Source organism: Ambystoma mexicanum, chromosome 13 (genome assembly GCF_040938575.1).
Source record: "Ambystoma mexicanum isolate Mex_15411 chromosome 13, UKY_AmexF1_1, whole genome shotgun sequence".
Taxonomy (NCBI): domain Eukaryota; kingdom Metazoa; phylum Chordata; class Amphibia; order Caudata; family Ambystomatidae; genus Ambystoma; species Ambystoma mexicanum.
The window spans coordinates 731,044,489-731,060,095 of NC_090938.1; the positions used below are offsets into that span (position 1 = coordinate 731,044,489).

At 48.0% G+C, this 15,607-nt stretch overlaps 1 protein-coding gene across 16 annotated transcripts in view; it reads right to left on the bottom strand.

The window, feature by feature from the left end:
• The window catches only part of TNXB (tenascin XB), a 687,232-nt gene that overhangs the window by 38,772 nt on the left and 632,853 nt on the right, over positions 1 to 15,607 (bottom strand). For all 16 annotated transcript variants that reach the window (XM_069634959.1, XM_069634963.1, XM_069634962.1 and 13 more), the window contains 2 exons: positions 10,768 to 10,887; positions 3,951 to 4,094 (listed from right to left, as the gene is read on the bottom strand). In XM_069634959.1, the coding sequence (XP_069491060.1) occupies positions 3,951 to 4,094; positions 10,768 to 10,887 (264 nt within the window). The remainder of the gene's footprint in view (positions 1 to 3,950; positions 4,095 to 10,767; positions 10,888 to 15,607) is intronic.

The following is a 15,607-nucleotide window of genomic DNA, read 5'->3' on the forward strand; positions in this document are numbered from 1 at the left end:
AATCCCCATTTACCCTTCCCCATTCCCATTTTTGCCCCATAGGGCATAATGGGAGTGGGGAAGGCGTTAATTACGCCACCGTAAATTACGGTGGCGTAATTAACTCCATGGTCCCTTAGCGCCATGGATTTTAACACCTGCTAAAAGCAGGTGTTAAAAGCGCCATGGCGCTAAGGGACCTCGTAATTGGCGGTAAGGGGTCGGCGCAGCTAACGCTGGCGTAAACCCCTTACCGCCAGGGTCGTAATGAGGCCCAATATCTGTGCTAATTCGGGTCAAGGCCCAGAAGATTATTGGTGAAATGGAGCATTCTGGTGAGCTGGAAGACCCACTGGGACACAGAAGCCTTGAGAGTTCACTAGTGTGGAGCATCAGTGAGTCTGAGCAGGGTGTCTAAGGTGGCATTGGTTGTTCCCTGCAAATGTACTTGCAGAAGCATCACTTCACCAACCCCAAATTAATTTCCATCGCTAGGTCAAGCTAGGAAGGGAACGAGTACCCCATTGCTTGTTCAAGTACAACATAGCAGTCGTATTGTCTATTATGACTACCAGCCTTGATCTGAATGTTTGGGAAATAAGGAATTCCGCCCCCCAAAGAATTTGCTTTTAGCACCAGGTAATTGATGTGATGGAGCCTGTCTCACGGTTTCCAGAAGCCACAAGTCTTTAGAAACAGGAAAAGGCTCCCAATGCATCCCCTCGTACAAATTCCAAGGAATGTGCTGTGACTGAAATTTGGTAAAGGGATGGAAACAAGCCCCTTTCATAAGGTTGTGTTCTCAAGACCACCATTGGAGTGATTGAACTAGCAAGAGGTGGGCGTTCAGGATGTTCTTGAGACTGACTCTACCGACTGATCCCAATTGTTTGCCAGATGCCACTGTTAACAGTCTTGATTTCTTTTTGTCAAGGTGGAGTATGAGAGAGAAAGACGCCATGAGGCCTGTAAGCCTCTGAAACCACTGGTCGATAATCAAGCATATGTTGACGAAAGCAAGGTAGCATTCTGAATTGACGAGATTGTGTCTTGTGGATGAAAAGCTTTCCTTTGAACACAGTTGAGGACCACTCCTATCACCTGAATCTTCCAAGCAGGGCACAAGGCTGACTCAGAGACGTTTATGGGAAGTCCAAATTCATTAGTTGTGCTGCACACCTCTTGTAGACTCACCTGGGCCTCGATGAAGGACAAGTCCTGAAACAACCATTCATTAAGTAAGGCGAAAGGGGAACCATCTCCTAATGTAGGGTTGATGTTACTACGTAAAGGACTTTTATGAAGACTGCCTGAGCTGCATTTGGTCAGAAGGGCAGGCACCTGGATTGCTAATGGACTCTGTGCACTGCAAAGTACATGCATTTTCTGTGACCCTCTAGCATTAGGGTGTGAAAGTATGCACCATGGAGATCCATTGAGTACATACTGTCGCCCAGCCTTAATGCCTCCAAAATATAAACACCTGGAAGGATTCCACTGTCAAGAAGTGGTGTAGGATGGAAAGGTCAAGCTCTTTTTGAGAGCTGAGACATATCTGGAGTACATGCCCTTACCTTTCAGATGTTCTGGAACAAGCTGTATTCCGTAATGTGGAGGAGCCAATGCATATGCTTGAAGCATCGCTGCAGTGGAATTCTGAAATGCTGGGGTTAATGATGGGAGGACTGGGGCCAGTGCCAGGGAGAAACCCTGTTTGACAAAGTTGGGACCCCAGGGCCTGAGGTATCTGAGTGCACTGCTTGCACAGGTCAATCCTCTGCCACTAAATGGGGATGAGTGCATTTTGATAGGAAGAGGAGCCATGGAAACTTGCTAAATGTCAAATAGACTCCTTTGATATCCCCAGAGGGCTCTAGGTTGCAGTTTTAAGTTTGACCACAGAAACATTGCCTCTTTTAGATTTGGTTTTCACTACCTGCCAAGCTATGACATTCTTTAAAATCACAAAAGGGCTGGGATGAAGCCTTGATGGTGCATTAGAAATCGAACTGAGAGATTTCCCAGTCTTTACCCCTGTTTTGATCTTCTCTCAGGCTTTGTCCGTTCACAGAGAGAAGAGAGTCATACCATCAAATGGAAAGTCAAGGACCTTGACCTGGATGTCTTGGTGCATGCAAGCGGGGTCTACCCAAACATTATTCTAGTCTCTGGAGCTCATTTCACAGCTCTAGAGGGAGTGCCTGTCAAATCCTTGTTGATTTGAAATTGCGGCACTGCTGCCTCTTCCCCTTCTGAAAGCCAGACGATGAACCCCTGTTGCACCTCAGAGGGGAACATTGTACCAAACATCCAAATTGTGCCAAATTTCTTCTAAGTTGTAACATAACAATGAAAGGGACGCATTGAGCTGGAGAGAGAAGAGATATGAATTTTGTTGTGTTCTCTTGCCCTGAGATTCCCAAGATCCGGCCACTTTAGACAGAATAGAAGCTGGCTGAGGAGCAAGACCATTGCCCAATGCTGATTGCTGCTGGAACTACATCTGACTGCGCTGATTAGGGGCCAGTAGACCGCAAAAGGTTTGTCTTTAGGATTTGGAAATATGAGCCTCGCTGTGTTGAGTCAAACACTGCTCACCATTGTATGAGTCCATGCCTAAGACTGTTTTTTTGAGTTTTGAAGGAGCCAGCCTGGAGAAGAACCCCCTGGCAGGAGGCCTCTCTGAAGATCACATCTCTAAAGCCTGCATGGTACCTGTAAGACTGGACCAGGTTATATATCTGGAGCTGCTCAGTACCAGTTGGGAAATATTTTCTAACACTTCCAAAGAGCTTTTCTTGTGTTTCTCTTTTTACTCTGTTCCCTCTTTCTAATCTTCTTACACTTAGAAGGGGACCTTGGGCAGAAGAGGATTTGGTACCAGCAGCAAGCAATTTGAATCCTCATCAACCTTGTTTAAGCTATGCGTTGTCAGTGCAGGCTGCTCACCATTTAAGGAGGCCTGGGTACAATCAGTACCCATGGTCTACTACCAGAGTCTCAAATGTTTGAAATCCGCTATAATGAAATGCACCATTTTGGAGGATTTGGTACTCAAAGACACCTGATGAACTCCTGAGGGCCCTAGGCCTCAGTGGCTGTTTGTAAATGTTGGGGCTTCCCCCAGCAGCACCTTTGTAATCCTATCGGCCTTGTCTGGCTGGACCTATACTACAGGAACTTCGGTCTGCAAGCCGGAAGCTTTCGCTTCAAGGGGTGCTAGCATGGGTTAGTGTCGGGGTGACTGCCTCTAAATCAAGCGCATGAAAACCCTGCACTCAAATAGGTGACCTTCTTACCGGCACCAGACTCAGTATCACACTCAAGACCGAGCCCGACTTAGCCAAGTCCAACAGCTTGCGACCTTTCACGAATGCAACGGTTAACGCTGATACTTATTTCTCCTTCGACATGAGCTGGAGCCTTGTTTTGAGAGACCTTCGTAGCAAACTACGCTGCAAGGGATGGGTGCTTACCGGATGGAAATTAGCGAAGATTTTCTAGTGTACAGTACACAGTGAAGGAGAAAGCAGAATTCACTGCTACAAGTGTTGAGGGCGGTGACAAGTCACCACAGCTGATAGAGGAGGGGGAAGCAACAGCATTAGCATGCCACCTGACCTGCCAAACTAGGAACAGTGACGTTTGGATGCTCTTTTTTAATAAGCGGGAAGATCTGCACACAAGGGGATGGGGCATGCAACCCGATTCTAAAAGTTTTAAAGTGACAGCACATCTTCCAGAACTTTTGGGCTGCAAACACATCACCACCAGGCTGGAAAGGGTGGACAGCAGGGTGACACAGATATAATATGGCTGTCCAGCACATACAAGTATAGCAATTCAAGGGTATGTTGCCTCTGATGATGCATATGCTATGTTAGGTGACCCCTCACCACCGAAGTGGTCTTACGTATGTCTAAGAATCCACCCACCAACACATCGACCATTTGTGCACTTGTCAGACTTACTAGTAGTGAAGGTGGTGGTGGCGGGCGAGCTGCGGTTGGACCCTTTGGCGCTCTGGATCTTGGCTGTATACTCCGTGTCTACCTTCAGGCCATCGAGATGCAGCGCTGCAGTGTTGCCGGAAAGAGTTTTTGTGACTGTTGGAACTACAGGAAAGAAGCAGGGAAATTCTAGTAAGTTTCCTGTATGGATTGTTGCCCCTACCATCTGGCCTAAGTAGTACAGAAGGACGGGAAAACACAACCATACTTACGTTTCCTAGGCCCCCAGAAGGGGTGTAGGGTGGTTTTTAATCAGAATGAAGAATGCATTCTGAAACTGACCAACACATACAGCTGTTATGCCCATAATACAGAATCAGTGTGAGGTCAAAAAACAAGAGGACAAAAGAAAGGGGTACGTGAAAATGGAAAAAAGGGGGAGTGGAAAAGGGAGGATGAGAAGGAACCCCGCCACCCAGAGAAAAATGGAAGTAATTTGTTAAAAAAGAAAATAATTATCAAAAGGGTCTATTTTGGCAAATTCATCAGAATGGCAATATAGCTATTGCGATAAAGACCCTTTTAGGGTAGCTATTTACAGCCACCACCAAAGATGGGCATCACTGGGCATCTTCGTCTTATTCATATTGTCAAATAAAAATTAAATGAACTTGGCCTGGAATCTCATTTTTTACTCCCATAAGTCTGTTCGCAAAAATTTTGCAAAATTCAGTATTCGTGAACTTTTAGTGATAAGCAAGGTTTTTCTTTAAGCAAAAAGTCATCATGAAACTTAAGTCACTTTTACATACGGAATTTCAACTTTTTAAACTCTAATGGTCTTATTACATAAACCGCAATGGGTGTTCAAATAAATACTGGCTTAAGCCACATTTCTGTGTTCTTTTTATTTTTTTATTTCTGTATTCGGAAGAGTTTAAAAAGAACTGTGGCAGGTAAATAGCCATCTTTCAAATATATAACATGGGGTGGCTGTTATGCAATACTTTCAACATATTCAAAGCGTTCCCTTTATATTTACTAACAGAATAAATGACAAAAATGACATGTATAGGAAAGAGCAACAGGATGGGAGTAGCTGTGACAGAGTCACATGCCTGAGCCTTGAGGTGAGTAGAGTGGTAAGCAAGAGAGACAGATACCGCCATCTGGTGAGTGATGCATGGCTCGCGGGCAGTTGGGGAGGATTCCCTGGCTATGTCAGGCACGCCACAGGCAGGTGGCATGGCCTCGCTACTTGATACCATTGGAGAGCTGAGTCCCTCTAAAGGATTGTTTGGAAGATGTTGGTAAACAGAGTATTGAACGGGCTGAGAGAGATGCTGTCCCTTAAGGCAGTGGTCTTCAAACTGTGGGGCTGGCCCCCTTATGTGGGCCCGAAGGAGGTCCGGAGGAGCGCAAGGCTCTTTGTAAAGGGAGTAGGTTGAAAGCTTTTAATAGAAAATATAGGCAGAGATGTCATCTTGGGGGGGAGGCAATAATATTGGTGCTGTAGAGGAGCTCAGCAACAATATTTGCATTCAAGGTGGGCACAGCATAACAAAGTTTGAATAGCACTGCTTTAAGGGGTCCACAGTGCAACAGCTCATGCCCGAAGACGTAGTTATAGGAGGCACAAGATACTCATAGACTTCCTTTGGGGTCCTAAGAAACAGAAAAGAATTGCCTGTAGTTAACTTAAAAACTCATATGATTGCGATGGTGTAGGGTTTCCGTGTTCTAAAGCTTGCCAGAAAAAATAGTTTTCCCCTAGGAAGATGTAAATCCACCTACTTGGTTGACGGCTGAAAAGTTTCTAGTTTTACCATTTGACATCAGGGACATAATATATCTCTTTAATGGTTCCAAAATGGGTTTTTCTAAAACAATATGTCCCACTAACTCTTATATAAAGAATTTCCTTTTCCATAAAATTAATAAACCTGCTAGGGCCTTTTCTCCTTTCATATATATCATATCAAATAAAATATCATATCATATATGGTGCAATGAAAACATCATTATGAATAATGGACCTATTTTTTGGAAAGCTTGGATTAATAAGCATGTACAGTTTATGAATCAAATAATCACGGGAGGCGATATCCTAACTGCAGAAGAATTTAAAACCAAATTTTCATTCCCAAGATTCCCTCTTAGCCAATATCTCAACTTAATTAATGCTGGTCTTGATGCTAGAAGCAGAAATCAATCGAATACATTGGTTGTTGATCCTACCAGATTACGCTTCATGGAATCTCTTAATATCGTCAAAGCCTCTGGCCTCTACAAAATATTAAAGGGAGAAAGATCTCCTAATACTAAGTGGTCATCTGAATTACACTAATAGAACCTTTATTACTCCTAAGAAACTCTTTATGCCCAACATTTCTAATGACGATTTATGTTGGTCCTGTCAGTCAGCCACTGGATCCTTTAGTCATATGTTTTGAAATGTTCAATGGTGAATTTATTTTGGAACCAAGTTAGGATTGTTCTTCGTATTTTTAGAATTTCTATCCATTTAAGTTGAACTAATATCCTGCTGGGAAGTTTAGCATTTAATGCAGGGAAAATTAAAATCTCTTTTATTATATTATTTTGACGTATTCATACTCGTTGCTATCCGCTTAATTACATCTAACTAGAAAGTTTTTACAAAAATGTCTATCAAAGGTTGATGGAATAATACTTTTGATGTACATAGAATGGAGGAATGCATTGCCAACTCACCCCCTCTCTCTCTCTATTAAACATGACAAGAAATGGCAATACTTTGTTAGTTATTTAAATGATGCAAATGTTTAACCCGGTTATGTATTTTATTGATAACATTGTTTACATTAATAGCAGCAAGTCCTTTGCTATCGCTTCACCCCATGATTAATTGCATTTTTTTATTTTTACTCTTCTTTTTTTCTCTGTTCTTTTTCTTCAAATTTCTTATTCTCAGATCATTTAATATTTCTTAGGTATCATATTCTGGTTTATATTTTGAAGCTATAATTAAGCAATATGACCCGAGCGGCGGGGGCATTACTGACTCAGGTAATGCCCCCACCGCTCGATTCATATTGCTATTAGTACTCCGGCCCGCATTATATGCGTGACCGGGGCACTAAAAGCATGTTTTTCTGTCCCGAAAAGCCGCTGCGTTTCGAGACAGAATTTTTTTTTTAAAACGACCAAAAAAATGTCCGCCGGGAAAGGGAAAACGGGAGTCTGTTTTCTCTTTCCATGGCGGCATTCGGGAGCGGTCGCGCTGGGAACACAAGTGTTCCCAGCGCATCCGCTCCCGAAAAAAAAAGAAGCAGAAGGTAAGTGGGGTTGGGAGGGCAAGAGGGAGGGGAAGGGGGAGAAAAAAACAAAAAAAAACGTACCTTGGTCCCTGCCAGGGGATGATGTAAGCCTCCAGCTGTGTGGAGGCGCGGAGTCTCCACACTGCTGGAGGCTGCCATCGTCCCCCACCAGGGACGCAGGAGCAAGAAGGTAAGTGGGGTGGGGTAGGGAGGAGGGAGGGAATGGAAAAAAAATGCTTACCCGAGTCCCCAGCGGGTGGCAGAGGCAGCCTCTCAGCCGTGGGGAGGCTCGGAGCGGGGATGGCCCCGCTTCGAGCCTCCTCATTGGCTGAGGGGCTGCCACGCCCCCCCGCCGAGGACAAGGCAGCTGGATTCCCGGCCGAGAATCAAAGGATTCTTGGCCGGGTAAGGACCCGGCGAGAGCCAATCAGAATGCGTGTTGCATTCTGCTTGACTCTCGCCGGGTACTAATATTTATTAACCTCTCACTGTCATTGAGATTATTGATCTGTAATTTGAGTTTGAGTAAATTACATTTTATAAACAAAAAAAAGAATGGGGTTGGAGGAACGTATTAGGAAGGGAGAGGAGGAAAAGGAGAACATTAGGAATGCATCAGGATGGGAAAGGAGGAAAAGGAGAGCGATAGAACGAGGTTGGAGGAACGTATCAGGATGGGAGATCAGGAAAAGGAGAACATTAGAAGGAGGCTGGAGAAATGTATCAGGATGGGAGAGGAGAAAAACGAGAACACTAGGGAGTTGGAGGAACGTATCAGGATGGGAGAGGGGGGAAAATCCTAACTCTACAGAAGGCAAGCCTTGGATTGGTGAAGGAATAAGACTGTGGCAGAACATCAAGGAGGTGCAGGCAAAGTACAAGGAATGAAAGAAAATATGAGAGGTGCAAGCGCATGGTGGGTTATTGCAGAGAAGGGAGAAACTGGGTTGGTGAGTAGTAGTGCCAGGACTCTGAGACTGAGAGATGGCAAGAACCATATAGGAGAGACAGTGGGAGCAGTAAGGCGGTGTCATGACTGCTAGAGACTTTGAGCTTTTTTGAAAGATCTGCTTAGTTTCAAAGCACTGTGTTCTTTCAGGAGATGACTTCTAGCCTAAACTTTAGACTGTGGGAGGCAGTTTCGCCCACCATACACAGACTACAATACCCACTATCAAAGCTGGAATGCTACAGTAACCAGGAGACTGGGTGAAACCGTGCATGACCCCAAGCATCTTTAAGAGACTTGTGTTGAGAGACATTGTCTTTGAGGAGGTCTGAAGGTCAAGCACCTATCCTGACTGAAAACCCGAGCTCGTGTTCTATGTTTTGTTTTGGGCCAATTCCTGTAAAGCCCCCTATTCCGACATGATGTTTTTGTGGAATACAGTTAGCTTTTATAACAGAGTGCAGGATTGTGCATTTCCGAAGAGTGTAAGGGGAAAGGGAGAGAGAAAAATGCAGAGCCGTATGGAGCATCCAAAAAGATCAGAAAGTAATGTCTGTCTGTGATTTTCACAACTTCTCATCTCTTTATGTGACTCGGAGGAATTCGAAGACCACCATCAAAGAACTCGTGATCACGTCTATCACAATGCCAGACCCTGCTTCTTGCCTTGACTGCCAGTCGATTTTCTATTATTAATCAGTAATACAGGGTCTTGTGGTGAGTCAGACATAGGAGATGATATGAAGACATGATTCAACCAACGCTTTATTGGTAAACGATTGGTAAACGTAAAGAAAACCTTCTCTAGTCCCTAGTACTAAGGTGGATTCCCTATGCTACAAAACAATAAACGGGTGCTCGACAGGATGTCGGCAGTCCTTAGTCCAAAGCCTAAACTGGCCTGTCACTGACCTATTCTAGAAGAAAGAAAGAAGATAGAAAAGAATTCTTAGCTTGTGCTTAGTTTAGGGTTACTCCACCGAGGGAACCTAGTGGAGGCTGGTTTCTGACCCCCATCCAGTAGTGCATAAACTTTCTGAATGGTCGTAGGTGTGGATTATTCAAGAACAACAGACGGTCTCTTAGAGTTCAAAGGAAACAGTTTTTGAAATGAAAAATGCCACAAAAAATTTATCTGAATAAGGACCCTGCTCAGTAGTCTTATCCTTTCTCCATAAATAGTGCAACTTGACCGGGGTTGCTCAGTAAGTCCACTTCCAGAAATACTGGTCATTGAGCCTTCCTAAGCTCTCTGGTTCTTCGGCCTCGGGTAAGCGGGCTCCTCCAGCTCGATTCTCTTTCTCTCTCATTTTAGTCCGCCCTGCGCTGTACGTTTCTCGACTGGCCCTTTTCTGGCTACGGGCTTATCCCTGGCCATTTCTCGGCTTGCCCCTTGTGGGCCATGACTTTGTCTAGCTCCTGTGGTTTCTTGGTTCACCCCTCATGGGCTATATGCTTTTTTGGCCCTTGTGGTTTTATCAGTTTGTACTTTGTGGGCTACAGCGTCTTTTGCCTCTGTGATTCCTCGTTTGGTCCCTTGACAGCTACAGGCTTCTTCGGCCATTGTGGTTTCTCAGTTCACTCGTCGTGTGCTGTAAGTTTCTCTCACCTCTGCAGTTTCTCGTTGGGCCCCTTGTGGGCGTCTTCTGATAATGATGATTTAGGTTCTCTTAATCCATGCTCTCTCTCAACTGGTTGTGATAGCCTAAACCTGCATCTTTTCTGCAAGTATTATTCTTTCAGCAGAATGATCCAGAAGGGAGGCCTCTTTTGGCCAAGAAGTACTTTGCAAGCTGTTTCTTTGAATCATGTCTTGTATACGCCATCTTCTCCACCCTTTGCATTTGATCAACTTTTTAGTCTGGCCCTAACCAGTTGCGACGGAGGGAGAGCAGGACGACAGAGAAATGTAAAATGACCTTCATGGTGACTCAGGTTCCCTGAGTCCTTGCTCGCCCTCATTTACAACACCCACCCAACCACCCCCAGTAAAGCCTACACTTCACTACAACCGCCTCAGGTGAAAAAAGGCACTATGGGACTTGGTATGGCAGTTGGCGACGTGTTGGTAGACGGTAATGCCTGGTCACGGAAGGACGCGAGTGCGTAAGGCCTCCAAAGCATTCCAACATTTCTTAAAGTGAGAGCTATCCTTTACCAGATAGCTTTTTCTGAATCGCCTTCGGATGCAATCTATCCCAACCACCTGGAAAGGCAGGAGACGAGGAAGACAGCAAAGTTGTTATTAAAGCAGGTGTCTCTTGTCTCAACAAGGGGACAGTAAAAAGGAGATTTGGTCCTTTAACAATCATGATTTAAGTTAATAAAATCATGAACTCTGATAGGATCCCGGGTCTTATGGAAACATATCAGCAATGGCATGTTGCAGGCAAGGGAATATATGAGGCATACTGTCTGGGTCACTGTGGCGATATAAGCACAGCATGCATATAAGCACAGCATGCATGTAAGCACAGGAAGCCATCTTTATGCAGGCAAAACAAGCATTTTGCAGTAGCGGAGTCAGCACAGCTGCACAGTGACCTGTGATTCTTACTATTACCATTAACAGGTGTACACGTGTACCCACCATTCTGTGCACTGTAGGTGACAATGTAGGTGTCCACGACTGCGAGTGCTGGCCTCCACAGCAGTAGGGCTGATGTTTCGGTAACATTGACGGCTCTCAGATCTGTTGGACCATCCGGAACTAGAACACAAGATGAGATTGCTCAGCGCAGTCTGCATGGAAAGCAGTGCTTAATTTGTAAAAGAACACATGCACACTATTTTCTAGCACACCCATGACACATCAAGAGGGTTAGCTTTCCACTAACTGTATCCACGGCACACGGCTGCTCCCCTCAGTGTCAACACGTATGGGATTAAAGCTGCAGCTCCCACTGGCTCATTGGGGTTGATGGATGTACTGACTTTGGCAGGTGTGTGATTTACAAGTTCCAATCAACACAACATACTTGTTGTGTCTTGATATGAGACAAATGTTTAAGTGTGTCTTCCAACACAATCATTGTTGTTCTAATTGTGTAGATGCTTCTTAGGTGACTGACAGTTAAAATAATAAAGTTGCCAAAACACCAAATATTAATTGAACTGAGTCTGAGACAATATTTTCCGGGGCTCAGAAATAAGTCCTAGGGCTGAGCCCTGGCAAACTCCCCACAAATTAAACACTGATGGGAAGGGACCCACCACGCCCAAGGAGACTTCAAAAGTAGACACAGTCCTGCCTGGGAACGCGTTCTTCTGTGCCATGATCCTGGAGGAACACAATCACAGTTCTCCAGATATCATTTCAGCAATCAACTCCACCGGCCACAGCTCTGCACAACACCATGGAGACAATGATGCTGACTGCTGTGCAAGGAGCAGCACCAGTAATGAGACTGATGATGGACCATCACTGCATGAACATGGATTAACACACAACAGCAACACTAAAGTCCCCTAGCCACTGCACTGGATAGCAGCCGGTGGAATGGTCAGTGTTTACCGACAATAGACATACAGTGAACCGATACCGGACTCCACTGAAGCGGCAAATAACAGGAAACAAGGAAAGTCCATCAATAACTATCGGAGTAGAAATAACGCTAGGGACCGGCCCACACCAGTTGACCATCTGAAGCCCAAATATTCCTCCACGTGTAGATTGTGGACATACACAGTAAGTGTGCTACACCTCATGTTAGATGTGAAATGGACCAACCCATTAACACATTGAAGGGAGACCCAGTTGTTGGGCTCACTCCCCGCCATGAGAGCAGGTGCCTCTGGGGCTTGATCCCCCTCCACCTGGTTGGTCTACTAACACCCCTTTTTTTACCATCTGCTGCCCTCCCACACCTGTTGTCCCCCCGGTGTCAGCCAACGTGGAGCAACAAGGAGTGGGTCATGATGTTGCTACTAGGTGACCACAACTGGTAGCAACCACATCATCATCCTGGTTGAGTCAAAGAACACCCACCAGTGAATGAATACACGGATATGGATGAGAAAAGTGCAGTCTCCAGGCTGCAGACAATGTGACCTGGTGGTGGTGAATAAGGATATATACAGTGCAAGGTGGTTACTCTGGCCCCCGGTGAGGGGCAATGCACCCTGTTTCTAGGCTATATCATCTCTCCACAAACTAGTTCTCATGGGCTAGATGCCTTATCCTGGGAAATTCGCTGCATTGCACACACACTGTCAATCAATATTCACTCTGGAGTTAAGGAGGTCAATGCAGCACCACTGGAGTAACACTGCACACACACTGCAGTCAGTCAGTCCTGGGGGAGGTATATGGGGCATGCTGCTGACTTCTTGGAGGAGGTATATAGGGCATGCTGCTTGCTTCCTGGGGTAGGTATATGATGGCATGCTGCTGGTTTCCTGGCGAGGGTATATTGGGCATGCCACTGGCTTCCTGAAAGGGGTATATGGGGCATGCTGCTGGCTTCCTGGTCCTGGGGGAGGTATATGAGGGCATGCTGCTGGCTTCCTGGAGGGGATGGTATATGGGGCATGCTGCTGGCTTTCTTAAGGTGGTATATGGGGCATGCCGTTGGCTTCCTGGGGTGATTCCTGTGGGTGGTATATGGGGCATGCTGCTGGCTTCCTGGTGGGGGTATATGGTACATGCTGCTGGCTTCCCCTGGGTGGTACATGGTACATGCTGCTGGCTTCCTGGAGGGGGTATATGGAGCGTGCCGCTGGCTTCCTGGGGGTGGTATATGGGGTATGCTGCTGGCTTCCTGTAGGGGGTATATGGGGCATGCTGCTGCCTTCTCTTAGGGGTATATGGGGCATGCTGCTGGCTCCCCGTAGGGGTATATAGGGCATGCTGGTGGCTTCCTGGAGGTGGTATATGGGGCATGCTGCTGGTTTCTTGGGGGGGGGGGGGTATGTGGGGCTTGCTGCTGGCTTCCCGTAGGGGTATATGGGGCATGCTGGTGGCTTCCTGGGGGGGGGGTATGTGGGGCATGCTGCTGGCTTCCCGTAGGGGTATATGGGGCATGCTGGTGGCTTCCTGGAGGTGGTATATGGGGCATGCTGCTGGCTTCCTGGTGGGGGTATATGGTACATGCTGCTGGCTTCCCCTGGGTGGTACATGGTACATGCTGCTGGCTTCCTGGAGGGGGTATATGGAGCGTGCCGCTGGCTTCCTGGGGGTGGTATATGGGGTATGCTGCTGGCTTCCTGTAGGGGGTATATGGGGCATGCTGCTGGCTTCTCTTAGGGGTATATGGGGCATGCTGCTGGCTCCCCGTAGGGGTATATAGGGCATGCTGGTGGCTTCCTGGAGGTGGTATATGGGGCATGCTGCTGGCTTCTTGGGGGGGGGGGTATGTGGGGCTTGCTGCTGGCTTCCCGTAGGGGTATATGGGGCATGCTGGTGGCTTCCTGGGGGGGTATGTGGGGCATGCTGCTGGCTTCCCGTAGGGGTATATGGGGCATGCTGGTGGCTTCCTGGAGGTGGTATATGGGGCATGCTGCTGGCTTCTTGGGGGGGGGGTATGTGGGGCTTGCTGCTGGCTTCCCGTAGGGGTATATGGGGCATGCTGGTGGCTTCCTGGGGGGGGGGGTATGTGGGGCATGCTGCTGGCTTCCCGTAGGGGTATATGGGGCATGCTGGTGGCTTCCTGGGGGGGGGGGGGTATATGGGGCATGCTGCAGGCTTCCCGTAGGGGTATATGGGGCATTGTTGCTGGCTTCCTGGAGGGGTAGTATGCAGCATACTGCTAGCTTCCTGGAGGTGGTATATGGGGCATCCTGCAGGCTGCCTGGGGTGGTATATGGGGCATGCTGCTGGCCTCCTGGAGTGGGTTTATGGGGCATCCTGCTGGCGTCTTGGAGGCAGTATATGGTATATGCAGCTGGCTTCCTGGGAGTGGTATATGGTACATGCTGCTGGCTTCCTGTAGGGAGTATATGGGGCATGTTGCTGGCTTCCTGCAGGGAGTATATGAGGCATGCTGGTGGCTTCCTGGAGGTGGTAAATGGGCATGCCGCTGGCTTCCTGGAGGGGGTATTTTGGGCATGCTGCTAGCTCCCTGGAGGGGGTATTTTGGGCATGCCGCTGGCTTCCTGGACAGGGAATATGGGGAATGCCGCTAGTTTCCTGGAGGGGGTATTTTGGGCATGCCGCTGGCTTCCTGGAGGGGGTATATGGGGCATGCTGCTGGCTTGCTGGGGGAGGTATATGAGGGCATGCTTCTGGTTTCCTGGAGTGGGTATATGGGGCATGCCACTTGCTCCCCAGAGGGGGTATATGGGGCATGCTGCCCGCTTCCTGGGGGAAGTATATGAGGGCATGCTGCTGGCTTCCTGGAGGGGGAATATGGGGGCATGCTGGTGTCATCCTGTGTGTGGGGGTGCGGGGGGTATATGGAGCATGTTGCTGGCTTCCTGTGGGGGGGGGGTTAAATGGGGCATGCTGCTGGCTTCCTGTGGGGGGTGTAGGGGGAATGCTGCAGGCTTCCTGCAGGGGGATTATGGGGCATGCTGCTGGCTTCCTGGAGGGGGTATATGAGGCATGCTGCTGGCTTCCTGGAGGGGGAATATGGGGCATGCTGCTGGCTTCCTGGAGGGGGTATATGAGGGCATGGTGCTGGCTTCCTGGAGGGGGTATATGAGGGCATGGTGCTGGTTTTCTGTGGGTGGTATATGGCACATGGTGCAGGCTTCCTGGAGGGGGTATATGGGGAATGCCGCTGGCTTCCTGGAGGGGGTATATGGGGAATGCCGCTGGCTTCCTGGAGGGGGTATATGGGGAATGCCGCTGGCTTCCTGGAGGGGGTATATGGGGAATGCCGCTGGCTTCCTATGGGGGGTGTATGGGGCATGCTGCTGGCTTCCTGGAGAGGGTGTTTGGGGCATGCTGTTGGCTTCTTGGGGGGGTTATATTGGGCATGCTGCTGGCTTCCTGGAGGGGGTACATGGGGGCATGCTGGTGTCATCCTGTGTGTGGGGATGCGGGGGGTATATGCGGCATGTTGCTGGCTTCCTGGAAGGGGTATATGGGGCATGCTGCTGGCTTCCTGGAGGGGGTATATGAGGCATGCTGCTGGCTTCCTGGAGGGGGAATATGGGGCATGCTGCTGGCTTCCTGGAGGGGGTATATGAGGGCATGGTGCTGGCTTCCTGGAGGGGGTATATGAGGGCATGGTGCTGGTTTTCTGTGGGTGGTATATGGCACATGGTGCAGGCTTCCCCTGGGTGGTACATGGTACATGCTGCTGGCTTCCTGGAGGGGGTATATGGAGCGTGCCGCTGGCTTCCTGGGGGTGGTATATGGGGTATGCTGCTGGCTTCCTGGTGGGGGTATATGGTACATGCTGCTGGCTTCCCCTGGGTGGTACATGGTACATGCTGCTGGCTTCCTGGAGGGGGTATATGGAGCGTGCCGCTGGCTTCCTGTGGGT